The sequence below is a fragment of the Haplochromis burtoni genome, unplaced genomic scaffold, assembly GCF_018398535.1.
Source record: "Haplochromis burtoni strain Fernald_Lab_line unplaced genomic scaffold, NCSU_Asbu1 Contig_190, whole genome shotgun sequence".
Lineage (NCBI taxonomy): Eukaryota > Metazoa > Chordata > Actinopteri > Cichliformes > Cichlidae > Haplochromis > Haplochromis burtoni.
The window spans coordinates 1,102,124-1,118,880 of NW_024582551.1; the positions used below are offsets into that span (position 1 = coordinate 1,102,124).

Below are 16,757 nucleotides of genomic sequence, written 5' to 3' on the forward strand. Positions count from 1 at the left end.
GAGACTGTCCGAGCCGGGGCTCGAACCGGCAACCTTCCAGTTACAAGACGAACTGCCAACTCTTTGAGCCACGATCGCCCACGATGGACTAAGCTTCCATCTTTAAGGAAGATGCACGATGACAGTCAACGTCAAATGCTTACTCCAAGCCGGTAGCGTTAGTTACTTTAGGTGAAAGTGGATTGTTGGTTTTGAAGCCCGCTAATTGTGTGTTTGGTTTCAACCTCTCCCAGGAGATTGGCATGGAGAGGAGAATCAGGAAGCACCATTCACACACGGAATTGCACGGACGAAGCTGCACTTGGGGATTAAGGAGGAGCACCTTTGGATTAGCACCTTTCACTGTTTTTTGGCACTACCTTTGGAAACGCATACTTTTTGGCCAGAGCGCCGCATTTTGGGGTCCTCTTTCTCCTGCACCCGTGACACTTGAGGCGACTGTTGTTGTAATTTGACACTATATAAATAAAACTGAATTGAATTGAATGTCAGCCATCTTTGTTTATTTTTAGTTTCAGGAAATAAATTTTCCAAATGAAGTTTGTGTCACTGTGTGCTTACCCATATGGAAAAGATATATATAAATCTTATAAAGTTTGTATCTGTCTTGTGTGAAACTTGTATGAAAAGCATATAAGTGTGAAAACAGATATAAGATCCCTTAAAAAATTATATAATGAAACTTGTATGTTTTGGATACTTACTAAAACAATGTATGAAAGTAATGCGAAAGTGGCCACTTTCATGAGTAATCACATAAGTTTTTACTATTTCTTTTCCATATGGGTAGTTTATCAATTCATTCATTTCTGCATCAGTAATCAAAATCTGAAAGTCATGTTTCATCTGAAGCTAAAAGTAAAGACAAATACTCGAAGAGCAGCTGATTAGATTTATAAAGAGTACAGCAGGAATCACCTACACTCATCAGAGATCAATACAATTACTTCAGTCCATTGTTACTACAGTTAAAATACACTCAAAAGAAATGTTACAGCGGCACATCTGGATGTGAGGCGTGCATCCTGGCGAGCTTTTTTGCATAAACAGAAATGTTTTGGATCCCAAAGCTTCAGATAAAAAAAAAAAACATAACAAAACAGTGATGAATCACACTGTAGAAACTTCCCAGCGTTAAACCTGAACACAATCAGTTATTCAAAAACTTCAAAATCACATTCAGGTCCTGATGTTACAAATTCATTTTTTTGTGTTTCCAAAACCTATAGAACATCATGTGAACTCACAGGGGGTGGGACTACTGTCCATAAAACACCTGATCAGAGATGATCAATCACACATGATCAGGACAGAGGATACCCGCATTCTTCGGTAACGCTTTCTGCTTTATCAGCGCCAAACTACAGTTCCTCTACTGTCCAGCAGAGGCAGCAGCGAGTCAGTCCCAAAACCCTTACATGTTAAAATAAACATGCTTACAGCCTGATTCACAAACTGGTCTCTATAGATAACACTCTCCTGTCTGAACTGATTAGAGTTTGCATTATTAGGGGCATGGCCTCTTTGACTGATCGCAGACTTGTTAAACTTGCTGTAGTCCACCCCAATATGATCGCATGATTACATCATCACCGGCGTCTGTTGTTCTTTTTTGTAAATGAACAATTTTCTATGTCAAACACTGTTCCATCATCATCATCACCGGACGACACGAGGAGCTGACATCATCACCTCCATGCATCAAAAGAAACAAGCTGATTGGTCAATTCAACCAATGTCCTACACAAGTATAAGAGACACAGCCATGCTAACATGCTAATAGAAGGAGCTCTGTGCTCCTTAAAAACACACCTGACCTACAATCCAGCACTACGTGAGTCCCGACCCCCAAAACCCACATCTGACCACACCAACCTCCAATCCCTCCCCATAATCCCAGTCCTTTCAATGCTTACATACTGGTAATGGTTTCTGTAAATCAGACACCATTAAAATCAAAACTTTAAATATGAGATGGCTGCTGGTCCAAAGGCATTCTGGGTAATGTAGTGTGGTGTGTCTCAGATTCAAAGAATAAATAAAAATCTGTCTGCTTAAAACAAACTGAAGAATATCTGGATCAGACCAGATCCAGCTCCAGGTACGCATGCTCTGGTCCCATTTACAAACAACAAAGAAACAAAAAACATCAAGGGCACAGATCAAACCAGTGATCTAATCACATGACCCAGTTTGTTTGAAGCGGAAAATAAGTTGCCAATTTAACCTCGCCCTTACCCTTTTGGCTCCAAGTTTTAGAAAATGTTCCAAGAACAAAAGTCTGATTTGGTCTAAAAACTGTAAAACAGGCAATGGCATTATATCCAGGGCCTTTAACAATAAGAGTCCGATGTGTGTCTGTGGCATCGCAGTGACAACAGCAGAGGTCCCTGAGGTCATCGGCTGTAGGTGGGGCGTTAACTCTCGCTCTCCTCTGGGATGTCCTGCAGGTCTGAGGGGTCAGAGGTAATAGGTTACCATGGAGACCATCATAATGCCATGGGCTTTCCATATTGGTTGTTGATCAGTGGTACTAACCTCTGGGGCTGTCAGAGCGAGGAGAGATCTTCATCACTTCCTCCTCTTCCTCTTCATTTCCTTCTTGGACGCCATCTAATTGGTCGACTGGATCCTCGGTGGCTAGTGGGGCGAGGGGGCGAAGCTCCAGTTCCCGACTGCTACGTCTCTTGTTAACCTGCCAACAGACAACTCGGATTTATTTCAGTTTTGTCGACTCATCGCGCTTTAGTAATGTAATGTGTGCGTGTTAGTCCCCATAGGGAAATAGTTCCTCTGCATTTAACCCATTCACCCAGTGAAGCAGTGGGCAGCCACCAATGCAGCGCCCGGGGAGCAGTGTGTAGGGACGGTACCTTGCTCAGGGGTACCTCAGGGTAGCCGTTCAGTGGAGTTGAACCCCCGACCTTCCGATCATGGGGCCACCACTCTACCTACTGAGCTATCCCTGCCCAGTAGGTGAACAAGTGAACCCAACTCACCTGTTCTCCTTTCATAACATCACTCTTCTCTCCATTTTTGCTCCTCCTTCTGGTGCCTGGCTCCACTCCCTCCCAGTTTTGGTCCTCCTCTCGCAGACGGAGGCGTGTCACTTCCTCCTGTAGCAGCTCCACCTGCCGCCGCAGCAGCACCGCCTCCCCGCTGGCTTCCAACCCTGTGTCACGTGACAGTGACCGGCTGAGGCGGGGGCCAGGGGCAGAGCCAGGGGTGGTGGAGGGGGTGGAGCCTGCACTGACCAACAGCGCTAGCATTGAGTCCTGACGAATCACAGCAGCCTGCAACATTGATAACATAAATACTGAATAAATGAATCACTATTTATACATTTATTTGGGTTAATTGCAGGATGTATAAACAATCAATACTAGAAATAAGTTTCAGACCTGCAGGGCGTGAAGCTGTGTGCTCAGACCGATCAAGCGCTGATGGACGTCCTGCAGAGAGGACAGCTGAAGATGTTAGAACTGCATAGGCAGAAACTTTGTACATCAAAATGTATGAAACTGTGCATGAGCTGCATCCCAACACAGACAGAAACATGTCGATCTTCAAAGCGAATCTAAGCCCTTTTGGCACCTACTCAGATCGACTTGCTTTTATTACATTCCAGTTACACCTAATGTGCGTGTTCGTCATCATACCGACATGTCCGAGTGTCCCGTGATTAATATGCGACGACTACAACAAAGGTGGACGTGGAGCCAGCAGTATAGCTGCTGATGGGTCTGTGGCTTTTCGTCAGACTCGTGCACCTTGTGTCGGTTTTTGCAGCCTTTTTCCTTGTTGTCGGGTTTCAAAAATGTCTGTTTTGATTTTCGTGAACGAGTTGCTTTCGTGACTCTTTGAATGACGCCACTGACCAGCCAATTGGTGTCACGCAAACTGACATCACATTTTAGTACCTGCCCGGGTCCCTTGGAACCCGGGCCGAGCAGGTACTATTGCAGTATGTGGTGCCAACCCCGAAAACCGGCGAACTGTGGCAAGGCGATCCGAGTAGGTACTGATGGAGAAGGAGCTTAGGTCTTTGACTTCTTGGTATCAAGAGGTTACTCAGAAAAGAGGAAGTAGGTGTTACCTCGTTCAGGGTTCGCTCCTGCAGCTGGTTACCATTTCCATCCTGAAAGAGAAAAGAGCTGAAACTGAGAGACGTGGAGACAAGCTGCCACAGACCTTCTCTTATTCTGAAGGTTCACTCAGACATATGAAAACATACAGTTTATATAAAGAGGATTTATTTGAAGAACTGTGGTTCAGCAGACAAACATTTAAACACAACTGAAGGTTTGCATCGTGCAGATGCAGGTTCAGCTTCACGAACCACCTGAAACTTGTGGACCAATCAGGTGGAGCCTCTGTTGTACCAGCTGCATACGATGATGTTATAAATAAGGGAAATGTTGCGGAACATCGACCATGTAAGTGAAGAAGTAGCTCCACCCGCTCGTCTGTGCAGTGAGACGTAAACGAGCCCCTCAGAAAAACATTCTTCAACATTTACTTGTTTTTTACTGTCACCTGTATCTTCATTTCTGCTCCAGTTTCCATGGAAACAAAATCCACCAAAACCCTGCTGTGACATTGGGATCATATGACCAATTGCTCACTGATTGGTTAAAGACTGTACATAACTTCCATGGAACCTCTGAGCATTCAAACATTTTAGCTGTCAGAAGAAATATGAAGGGTTGAAAGTTTCACTTCTTTAAGACACACACCTGAGCAGAAGGTGAAAGGTGAGCTTTACCTTTGAGGACTTGTCGTTCAAGTCAAAAGAGCCGTTCAGAGAACCAGAGTCACCATCTGAGAGAAAGAGACAGGTTATCAAACAGCAACAGAAAGATGATTTCTGCATCACGACATGAAGGGGCGGAGCACAAACAGGCGACAGGTGACTCACCGCTGATCTCCTGGTTGCCGTTGGTTATGGAAGATTTCTGGATGCTGGCATCTGACAGCAGCTCCGTCAGTCTGTCGACTGAAACAGAACATATGGTGAGCCTGATGGTGAGCAACCAACAGCCTGGACCGAGTCTCTGTTAGCGCTGGAAGCTGCTCGGGGTGGAGGATGTCTCGGAGAACGTTTCCTTTAATGCTCAGTTCTTCTTTGTTCCCAGATGTTTATGTGTGGCACAAAGACCTGAGGTGTGATGGCTTCATCCCATAAATATAAATTTTAAACATCGAACCAGGTCAGCTACATCCATGTAACCACGGTAACATCTTCCGCAAATCCCTTTATTGTGGCGGGAATGAACCCTGTATAAGTTCCGGGTCAATCAGCTGCATGTCCCCTGCTCCTATGGACTAAATTGAACTGTTGATACACACAGGTCATCCATCCATCCATCCATCCATCCATCCATCCATCCATCCATTCGCTTCCGTTTATCCTTTACAGGGTCGCGGGGGGCACTGGAGCCTATCCCAGCTGTTTTAGGGCGAGAGGCGGGGTAGACCCTGGACAGGTCGCCAGTCTGTTGCAGGGCCGACACACAGGGACAGACAACCATTTGCTCTCACATTCACTCCCACATTCAGACCTATGGGCAGTTTATTTTTAATTATATTTGTATTTGGATTGGAGAAGAAAAACCATCTGCACAGCAGTATATGAATAACATGGGAACAAAGTCCTTCCAGGTTTTAGATTAAGTCCAGGAGAGCAAATGATGAAGTGATCAGCGGGTGCATATTAACCTCCACCAGCTATTACTAGGAGAGTTGCTCGCATGCTCTCCCGAAGGAGATATATAGAACACATTACATGGAACTATAAACACAAACTGGGGGGGTGCCCATGCTGTAATCATGGTGAACAAATAAGTAAATAAACAAGCAATAGTAATAGAAGTAAATGTAAAAAATAAATAAATAAATAAAACAAAAACCAACCAAGTAATAGTGAGATCAAGTGAAGTCAGCCCTCGTGGGGGTGATGAATTGGATCCAATTGTTCCAAATGTGGTAGAATTTGGCTTTTTGCTTTCTTAACAGATATGTAAGTTTTTCCATCCTAAATATCTCTAAAATGATCCCAAACCAGTCATCCAGGGTAGGCTGGGCTGGGCTGAACCATCTTCTAGTAATTGTTTTTTTACTCGCCACCAAGAGTAATTGCACCAACTTAATCTCACTCCTACGTTCCAGAAAGGGGACCAAACCCATGTATAAAACCTTGAAATCTAAAGGTATTTGAACGTTAAAGACTGCACTTAAGGAGACCTGAACACCTATCCAACAGTTTTTTAACTTGGGACAGTCCCAAAAAACATGAAAATGGTTAGCAACAGTCGAGCCCCTTTGTATCTCTGCTGATATGGAGTCTTGAAGCACCTAATAATATTCTTCCAGCCATGCTCCTTCCAGCTCATAGAACTGGACGTGGACCACTGGCAGTACCAAACATTTTCCCACTCCCCCACAGAAATACCAATTCCTGATTCCCTTTCCCATTTATCCTTAGTGTATAAAGTGTTATCCTTGCTGGCACTAGAGAGAGCTTTGTATAGTTTAGAAATAGATTTAGTAGGGGTCATGGTTGTGGCATTTTTCAGGATGAGGAAAAATGCAACTCAACATCATTGATGCCTATGGGCAATTTAGATTAACCAATTAACCTATCCCCACTAACTGCACGTCTTTGGACGGAAGCCGGAGTACCCGGAGGGAACCCACGCAAACACGGGGAGAACATGCAAACTCCACACAGAAAGAACCGGCCTGATGGGGGAATTGAACTCAGGACCTTCTTGCTGTGCGGCAACAGTGCTAACCACCGTGCCACCGTGCTGTCCTATCACAGGTCAATGGAACAAAACTGATCTCACACTGGACTAAACCTCGTCCCACCTCCTTTTGGGACCTAATAAGCTGTTTTGTGTTATTACCATTATTTCTGTTTGTGATATATATGCATATATTTATTTTCTGTATACTTTTGAGCTCTATTTCTGTTTCCTGTGTTTTATTCACACACTCAGGCTCCGTAGCCTGATTAGCTCATTATCTATGAAGCTGCAGTTAGGTGCCCTGGTCCTTTACCGCGTTACACCCTAACCTCCACCAAAGGTCACATGATCTGTTAAAGTCTTAGTCCATCGTTCTGGACCTAAGAAGCATTAGCACCTCCTCACCTTCACCGATGGCAGCGAGGAGGAGCGGCTCGGCCTGAGGTGCCTGAGGAGTGTCAGCTCTAAAAAGGTTCCTGCAGGAGGAGGAGATCCTGACCTCCATGTCTCCTTCTTCTTCTGCCTGTCCTCTTCCAGACGCCTCCACCAGATCAGAAAACAGAGTGACGCGCTCCTGTAAGAGCTCCAGCACCTCCCTGTCCTTCTGCTGGATGTCAGCTCTGAGTCTGCGCAGCAACGCTTTGTCTTCTGTCTCAATGAGAGGAAAGTCGTCTCTGCACGGACAGCTGCAGAAAAAAAATACATCAGTAACTAAAGTACACAGTAACTACAGTAACTACAGTTTGCAGTAGTTACCACAGTAACTAAGGTCACCAAAACTAAGTAGAGGCGCAGAAGGTAACAAATACAAATACCAGTTTCACAGGTTAAATATCAATTATATATATTTGGCCTCTGTAATATTATGGATATTTATAATTGAGCCGTTTGTGAGTATTAGAGCGATTTCTTATGTTTGTATTATTTAACTGGTTCAGCCTGTTGCTCTTAAATACATCATTTCATTTGATAGTTGTGATTCTGATTCCTGCAGCACGTCATATACTAAAGAGAAAACCGGACATCAAAACTCCCACAAATACACGATGCCGTGCACTGGTCGAGACACTCGACTGCAGGAATATGACTGTATTATATTCACTGAATTTACAGGCGCTCTGTATTGTGATAACTGTCGTCATCGGGGTAGGAAATGATGCACAGCCAGAGCACTTCGTTTTCTCAGGACACACACGTGTGTCTTGCTCACCTGGTGGCGGCCTGCTGGATGCGGCTCATCCAAGTCTTCCTGTCTTCTTTCGATGAGGCGTGCAGCTCATACATCTCCGGGGGGGTGGAGTCACTGATCAGGTACATCCCTCTCTCCTGATTGGCTATGTCTCTGACAATCAGATTAGTCAATGAGACCACTGGAGACTTGTCCTGAAACGCAGGTGAGCAGACAGGTGAGCAAACAGGAAACCTTGAACAGAGCTGAAGAAGGTCAGGGGGCTTTCGAATGTTATCAGGCATGACTCACCAGTGACACAACAAAGGTGAACTTCTGGTCTTTCTCCTGGAGGAAAACCAAGATGTCTGACATCAGCAGCACCTGCACATCTGGAGACAAACACAGTCGTGACTTGCAAGCTCTGCCCACACGCATGTTGCACCACAGCAGGTGATAAAGCCCACTACCTTTCATCCTGGTACCCTGGACCTTGCAGAGGAGTGTCCCCTCGTGCAGGAGCCTCCTCCTCAGCAGCTCTCCACCTCTGAACACGCCTCCTCCCCGGACCTCTGCCTGGGCACGCGGGTCCAGGCGGGCATGGATCTCCTGCAGCCTCCTGCTCCGGTCAAGCTCCAGGACCTCTTTGTCCACAGAGCTGATCAGCTCCTTCAGGAGGCCCAGTGCACGGCTCAGAGCCTGTGCCTCCTCTTCGCAGCCTGCAGGAGGTTATGGATTCATCACAGTCATAAGTCAAAGGTCATCAGAGAATCCTAAAGGTCAAAAGTCACAGATTACCTTTAGTGTTGTCCAGGATTCGCTGGATGAGGACGGGGTACTTTGTGATCCGCTGCGTCACCAACAGGATGCACTCCTGGACGCCGTGACGCCGCAGCAGAGGACCGCGAGTCACACGCTGAGCATTGTGGGAAAGGATGGAGACAGGAAGTCAGCATCAGAAACACCAGCCGGCCCCAGGCCGAACCAGCTTGCAGCAGCGTAAATCAAAACACAGTGACCATGACGGTTCCAGGATCAGCCTGAAGCCACAGGTGAGCGCCTCACCCTGATGAACTGCTGCAGTCTCCGGTCGCGAGCCAAAACTTCCTTGTAGAGTTTCACAGCTTTCGGATGTCGACTGCAGAACTCTGAATAAACTTTCTTCCAGTCATCAGCAGTCTGCCCTGAGAACTGCACACACACACACACACACACACACACACACGTGTAGGTTCGGTGGATAAACTCAGGTCTTTGGCGTGTCTTTGTAGCGACCGTCTGGCGAATGCCATTTTAAAATCAGTGGCAAGTGGCTGGTTTATGTTGACAAACGTGACGTTCAGTTCCGGGCGAACAAGCCTCGGGTTTTATTAAATAAATCCATCCATTGCTGTTGTCATTCTGTATGTGGACACGACCTCATATTTGAACTCTTCTTCAGGGTCAAGCGGTCATAAAACATCCTACCTTTGCTTAAAAACTCAATTCTGATCTTTTGATCAAATCCGATTTTTTTTGTCTGTTTTTTGTTCACACTACAAATAAAATGTGACAGCAAACGTGCTCTAGTGTGAAAGCGGCCTGCATGTGCAAAAGAAGACGTCACACACAACGCGCTCTGTTCACGGTAGGTGTTGTTGCAGCAGTCTACCAATTTCTGCACAGTTGCAACCGACAGAATTTTGACAAATTAATTAGAGAAAGAAGGACACTGAGAAAACAGAGAGCCCGTGCTTTAACAATGGCCTTGTTTGGAGCAGTGGCTGCTACCTCCGTGCAGATGTATATATGGACACGGAGTCGTTTGTCTTCTCCAGCGCTGATAATTGGGATCTGTCTTTTGTCAGTGACGTAAAAGACTAATTTAATGCGACATGACCATCAAACAGCAGTCACTTTCTAAAACATCAGATATGTATCGGATTCAGTACCACATACAAAAGGTCGCATTTGAAAATGTCGGATTTGTGCTGTTCAAACTGCCATACCATGATCGGATATGGTGGATTTGATGCGCTTTCGCCTGCAGTGGGAACGTAGCCTTAGAAGCCCTGTTAGCAGCGAGGTGCGGGTGCAAGAGGTGGAGTCGTCGTACCTGTCGGACCAGCAGGTCTCCCAGCTTGCGCACCGTGAAGTTGGTGGAGCTGCCCTCCACCAGACCCGCCTTCCTCCTGTTCAACAGCTCTGACAGGAAGTGGGAGTGAAGCTCCAGCAGTTGGTCCAGACACGGGAAGATGGTGTGGACCACCCCCGCCTCCAGCATCACCTCCTCCAGCATCCCCCGCCGGTACACGCCCTCCATGATCCTCAGCGTGCGGACGTGGTGAAACTCGGTCTGGATCAGCTCTGAGGCAGAGAGAGAGCTCGGTCACATTTCTTCTCCAGCTGTGGCGAGCACACGCACAGCTGTAGACTACGCTTTAGTTAAGGTTTTAGAATTGGCTACTTCGTTGGGACTGTAGGAAAACCCGACCCCGCCCACACAGAGCACTGACACGTCAAACACCTTTGGGAGGAACTAAAACAGAGACGCCAAGTGCCAGACCTGACAAAAGCTCTCCTGAACAAACGGGCAAAAATTCCCACACATCTGGAAGCTGTATGAGCTCCAAGTTTAAATCTCCCGCAGGTGTAACGAGTCCACATGTTGTGTGTGTGTGTTTGGTGACTGTTGCTGTACCGTAGATGACGTCCTGCTGCTTGATCAGGTCTTTGTGAAGTGTTTGCAGGAAATTGGGCTCCACAGCGAGGCTCCAGCTGTCGACCTGCACGCAGCTGCCCTCCTTCTGCAGCTCGTCCAGCAGAGGGCTCCACTCAGCTGCACACAGAAAGAATGAATCCCATCAGGTTACAGCGCCACCTGCTCACATAATTAAGATCTGATAGTAATCAATAAAAGTGACTAACAGACCGTCATCAGTAAGAGACTCCATGGACAGAGTCCTGCTCCTGAAGTTCAGAGACTCTGTGGACTGAGACAGGATCCTCTTGAGACCTGCAGAGTCCTCGGTCACACTGAGGACAGACAGAAAGGTGACTTATGATGCTCTGATGGTGTGAAGATGCAGAGAAGCAGGTGAGCATGTCAGCTGTTGACTGCCGTGGCAATTAATAAATGTCTGAATGTCTGAGTGTGTTGAAGCTCGTCATATCGAAAACTTTTTCAAGTCACTGAAGCTGCAATACTCGATTACAGTAATCGAGTACAGTAGAGTACATTCGTTTAAAGATAGAGAGCTTCAGTGTTTTACTTTTGCCCCACAGAACACTGAACTAGTTTCACTGGATGCGATTTAAAAGCTTGCTTCACCTTCCCCACAAATTGATTCTGTTCATCTGGACGTTTTCAGCGGGAGAAACGTTTCTGTGGGCTGGTTTCAGTCACTGAGCAAATGTCCTGTTTATGAGGCTGGAAACCTGCAGTCAGCTGAGACTGAAGAAGTCACCTGGATGAGTGACGAAACATTTCTCCCACTGAAAACATCCAGATGAACAGAATCGACTTTATGGGATTTACTCACCTGGATGACTGAGCACGCATCAAGACCTCACTTTGTGATGGGTGGCGGTTTGATGATGTCAGCATCTGGATTAATTTTTTTATGTTTTATTCTTAATGAACTCTGCGTGAATTTATTCTTGCATATAATGAATTTTACTTCTTTCGCTCTGCGGCCATATCTCTAACCCTCCCAGCAGCTGCTTCCTGCAACCACAAGAACCACAAGATGGCGATGTCGGAGCCGAGCAAACCGGAGCCTCGTCTGTGACCTGGAGGTTTATATTTTAGCTCAGCTGAATGTTTCCGATTTCCAGTCTTTCCACACAAAGTGGTCAGTTTATTAGGAACACCCATAATCAATTTAGTCTGTACATTTGCTTTTCCTGTTTCTGATGCTCCTGCTCAACCACAACAGCCAGCAGCCAATTAGCTCCGTGCTCAGCCTCACCCTGCGATGTTATTTGTGGAGACACTTTTGGCGAGCGAGAGGCCAGATCGAACGCGTCTGGAGCCGAGCAGCGACTGACGAAGGCTGTCAGAAGGATAGATGGCTGAGCTCGGTCGCTCCTTCATCATAGGCGCTGAAGCAGAGAAGAAGAAAAAGTCATCATTGTGACAAACAACAGCAGAAGAAGAGGAAAAGGAGATGTTTTTAGGTGACAGGACTCACTTTTGCTTCTCATGGCGACGTTCTGCAGAGCTGAACTATTTCTCGCTAACGCCAGCTTCTGTTGCTGTCAGAGAGAAACACAGGTCAACCTTGGAGCGACCAAAAAGAGAGAGACAGCCTGCGTTCATGAGCAACACGGCTGCTCCAAAAACCCGGGTCACCGACGTTTGTGGCAGTTCTTTTTATAACTTCGCTCTGTGTTTCACTATGGGAATCGCCTTGGTGTGACCAACTACAGAATCTCCAATGACACCATGTCTGTCCATGACAGACCTGGCGAGCTGTGCTCAGGGCTCCACCCCCTCGTTCTAACACGGCCGACCAACCCCTGCTGACTCATTCTTGCTTTCTTCCTGTGAGAAACTACTTTGAGCTCCCTTCTTGACAAACAAAATTAAAGAGATTTCCTTTAAGTTGATTCATAGGTTTTACCCTACCAAACAATATTTGTCCAAATTTATGGTTGAAATAAATGTAAATTGTACCTTCTGTCAAGAGCAACCTGAAACAGTTTCTCATCTGTTTTGGTCATGTAAGTAAATTTACATGTAAATTTACATGTAAATTTACGTGTAAATTCTGGAAGGATTTCCACAAGTTTATTACTGACTTTGTTCTCCCTAATCTTCAACTGTACTATAAGGATGTTATCTTTGGCTATTATAATTTTAAAGACAAGGACAATGATGCTTTCTTCTTTATAAATTTGGTTTTATTTTTGGCAGAATTTCATATACACAAAAGCAAAGTCCTTGGCAGAAAGCCTGAACTTCTTGTATTAAAAATGGAACTTGCACAATATATAAGGACAATCTCCTCATCAAAAAACACGAAGGCTCTCAAGACTGTTAACATCTGTAACTGATTGAAACTGCTAACTTGATTTTGGCTCTTGCAAACTTTTGTTTATTTATGTTCCCCTTAATTTATTTTATTTTTTGTACTCACTTTTGTCTTACTGTCTTTGTCACTCTTTCTGTTCCTCATTGTAACACCACAATGTTATCTTTTATGTGATCCCTGTTTTACTTGACTGTATGTCTATAATGTGATAAATAAAGTTAAAAAAAACAAAAAACTACTTTGAGCTCCCTCAGCTTCTCCAAGCTAACTTGATTAGCTGCTTAACAGTTAGAATGAGGGGGCGGAGCCCTGAGCCTTTGGCTCTGTTGATCTTTACTCACTCCTGGCGCGCTCAGAGTCGAGCCCCACATATTCCTGCTCCACAATGATATTGCAAGCTTACTCAAGGAGACGACTTGAACTGAGCAAGGAGAATCCTGAGACAGGACGCACACATGGAAATATCCTGTTTTCCTTTTTCCAGCGATCAGTTCAGTGTTTTAGTCAAACTTCTACACAAAGATCAGTGCACAATAAAAATTACACAACATTTCTCAGTAGTGTGCACACAGAGCATCATTCATTTTCTTTCTTTTACTATCCTCAGTGCAGGTGAATGCCTCATCTGTGCTATTTTTCACCAGCTGTCACACAACTTCAATATATGCAACAGCACAAAATGCTGTCAGCTTAAAGAAAGAATTAGTAAATATTCCACTACAGGATGTCCCAAAGAAAAAAGTATGCTTTGATGCCATTTATTTTTACTGCAGTGCATCAATTCCCTTTTCCCCCCACACATCTTTCCTCTGTGCAAGAACGGAGGCATCTTGCTCCATTCACTGAATTCAACAGTAGACTTTCAGATTTTCAGAGTTAATAAATATGTGAAAGTAATATGTTTTACCACATCATTGTTCTAACTGTGAACGGTGCACTGAATGACGGTCAGGTTAGGGCTGATTTTTTTCACTCAGTGGTGTGACACCTATCACAGCGGCTGCACCATCCGCTGCAAAGCCGCAGAGATTAACATGTATGTGTTGATCTCTGTCTCTCTCCCACAGCATGTCTTTATCCTGTCTTCCTTCTCTCACCCAAACCGGTCGCAGCAGATGGCCCCGCCCCTCCCTGAGCCTGGTTCTGCCAGAGATTTCTTCCTGTTAAAAGGGAGTTTTTCCTTCCCACTTGCAGCCAAGGTGCTGCTCATAGGGGGTCATATGATTGTTGGGCTTTTCTCTGTATGTATTATTGTGGGGTCTACGTTACAATATAAAGCACCTTGAGGTGACTATTGTGGTTTGGCGCTGTGTAAATAACATTGAATTGAATTGAAGTTAATGTAACCTTTCTTTTAGAAAGACCCTGATAGCAAAGCTTTCTGATATAAGATGTAAACCAAGAGCGAACCATTGTTTTCCCCAGTGTGACTGTAGCCTACCAGGACTGGGACAGGTGTGTGCAGACAGACAGGTAAGAAGAGAGAGAGAGACTGCTCTTACCTTCTGCTTCATCTTAGCACAGCTCGCCAGACTGTCTCTGCAGCGATTGTGGATGGTGACATTACATGCTATGAGACACACAGGTAAAGAGAGACACGGGTGTAAATGGGGTGACCCAGCTGTCTTAGCTAATTATAGGCCAATCGCCAACCTTCCTTTATATCAAACATCCTTGAAAGAGTAGTTGTCAAACAGCTAACAGATCATCTGCAGAGGCTTATTTGAAGAGCTTCAGTCAGGTTTCAGAGCTCAGCTCAGCACAGAAACAGCTTTAGTGAAGGTTACAAATGATCTTCTTATGGCCTCTGACAGTGGACTCATCTCTGTGCTTGTCCTGCTAGACCTCAGTGCAGCGTTCGATACTGTCGACCATAATATCCTATTAGAGCGATTAGAACATGCTGTAGGTATTACAGGTACTGTGCTGCAGTGGTTTGTATCATATCTATCTAATAGACTCCAGTTTGTGCATGTAAATGGAGAGTCCTCTTCACACACTGAGGTTAATTATGGAGTTCCACACGGTTCAGTGCTAGGACCAATTCTGTTTACATTATACATGCTTCCCTTAGGCAGCATCATTAGAAGACATTTTCTTTGGTATACAATGAAAATGTATATCTCTGAAATTCGAAACAATGAACAGACGCTGAAAAACTAGTTCATGCATTTATTACTTCTAGGCTGGATTATTATTATCAGCACTATTATCAGGAACTCCCTGCAAAGCCTTCAATTAATCCAGCAGGAAACAGTCTGTAAACGAGCTTCTTACAGTCTGAAGTTTACAGAACAGAATCTGTTGTGCTGCCGGACTCTGTGAAGTCCAACAGAAACTCTACAACTTTTTTAAGATTCAGATGCCCCGCCCCTCCCTGAGCCTGGTTCTGCTGGAGGTTTTTTCCTGTTAAAAGGAATTTTTTCCTTCCCACTGTCACCCAAGCGCTTGCTTACAGGGGGGGATCATATGATTGTTGGGTTTTCTCTGTATTATAGTAGGGTCTACCTTACAATATAAAGCACCTTCAGGCAACTGTTGTTGTGATTTGATGCTGTATAAATAAAAAAAGAGAAGCGAGAGAGAGAAACCCAACTACCACAGTGGTACTGGAACCTGCAGAAACCAGGCAAGAAAGAGACCACTTACATGCTAAAGACACACATTTGTTCACTGTGCTGACCTCACTTTTTCCACAGAAGATGTCGCCAGTAAACCACAACACACACACAGTTAAAAATACTCTGTGTTCTGGGTGTGTATGTTTCTTTTTATAAACTTTCTTCAGTCTTCGAGTTGCTCTACACCAGGGGTGTCCAACTCCAGGCCTCGAGGGCCAGTGTCCTGCAGGTTTTAGATCTCCCCCTGGGTCAACACACCTGAATCAAACGATCAGTTCATTACCAGTCCTCTGGAGAACTTTAAAACGTGTTGAGGAGGTAATTTAGCCAAATCTGCAGGACATCGGCCCTCGAGGCCTGGAGTTGGACACCCCTGCTCTACCCAAAGATTTGTCTGTCTGTATCGTTCTGTTCTGTCTGGTGTTGCGCTGTCTTTGTTTTGTTTTTTTGCAGTTTTAACACATTTCACTTTATGTTGTCTTGTGTTGATTGGCTGTCATTTGTAGCACTGTGGTCTTGGAGGAACGCTTTCTCCTTTCACTGTGTACTGTACCACTGTACATGGTTGGAATGACAATAAAGCCACTTGACTTGAAGTCTGTGTACACACACACACACACACACACACACACACGTAGACATAGTCCCCTTGACCCACTTCTCAGGGTGCATCTGCAGCAGCCAATCAGAGTGCAGGACAACAAGGTGTGTAGGCTGACACACACACACACATACACACTGGGCAAGGGGCTTGGGGGGATGGGGCGGGAAGAGGGGTGAGTCTTCTTTCACCCGCTCCTGAGGTCTACATGTGGTCACATGACCAATCTGTTGTGTTCAACAAGGAGATTTTACTGTGTTACACTGATCTCAGCTGACTCTGTGTGTGTTAATCCGGAGGTACATCTGTTCATTGTGAGGAGGATTAACACACCGTCTGTCATACACACAGCAGACAAGCCCCCCCCCACACACACACACACACAAGTTCGATCAATCTGTAAATCGACTGTATAAATAAAGTTTCCTGTGTGTAAATGAACTGTAAACCCTCCCTCTGTACAGTTGTGCTTAGGGATGGGTATCAAACCCGGTTCTTGTTGAGAACCGGTTCCCACTGTTTCAGTTCCTTGGAAGTGTTTGCCATTTTTGCAAACGATTCTCTTATCGATTCCAGTCGCCCCGAATGACGTCACCACGTTGC

The 16,757-nt window shown here is 45.3% G+C and overlaps 1 protein-coding gene across 1 annotated transcript in view; it reads right to left on the reverse strand.

Moving 5' to 3' along the window:
• Positions 1-878: 878 nt before the first annotated feature.
• Positions 879-16,757, reverse strand: part of arhgef2 (rho/rac guanine nucleotide exchange factor (GEF) 2) — a gene marked incomplete at its 5' end in the record, with an annotated part of 16,921 nt that continues 1,042 nt past the window's right edge. The window contains 19 exon segments of the mRNA XM_005935863.3: positions 879-2,452; positions 2,539-2,695; positions 3,000-3,293; positions 3,402-3,452; positions 4,097-4,138; positions 4,766-4,821; positions 4,919-4,996; positions 7,155-7,435; positions 7,960-8,132; positions 8,230-8,309; positions 8,388-8,636; positions 8,716-8,833; positions 8,983-9,108; positions 10,013-10,263; positions 10,598-10,735; positions 10,829-10,932; positions 11,868-12,000; positions 12,090-12,153; positions 14,435-14,502. Coding sequence (XP_005935925.1) covers positions 2,418-2,452; positions 2,539-2,695; positions 3,000-3,293; positions 3,402-3,452; positions 4,097-4,138; positions 4,766-4,821; positions 4,919-4,996; positions 7,155-7,435; positions 7,960-8,132; positions 8,230-8,309; positions 8,388-8,636; positions 8,716-8,833; positions 8,983-9,108; positions 10,013-10,263; positions 10,598-10,735; positions 10,829-10,932; positions 11,868-12,000; positions 12,090-12,153; positions 14,435-14,502 — 2,498 coding nt within the window.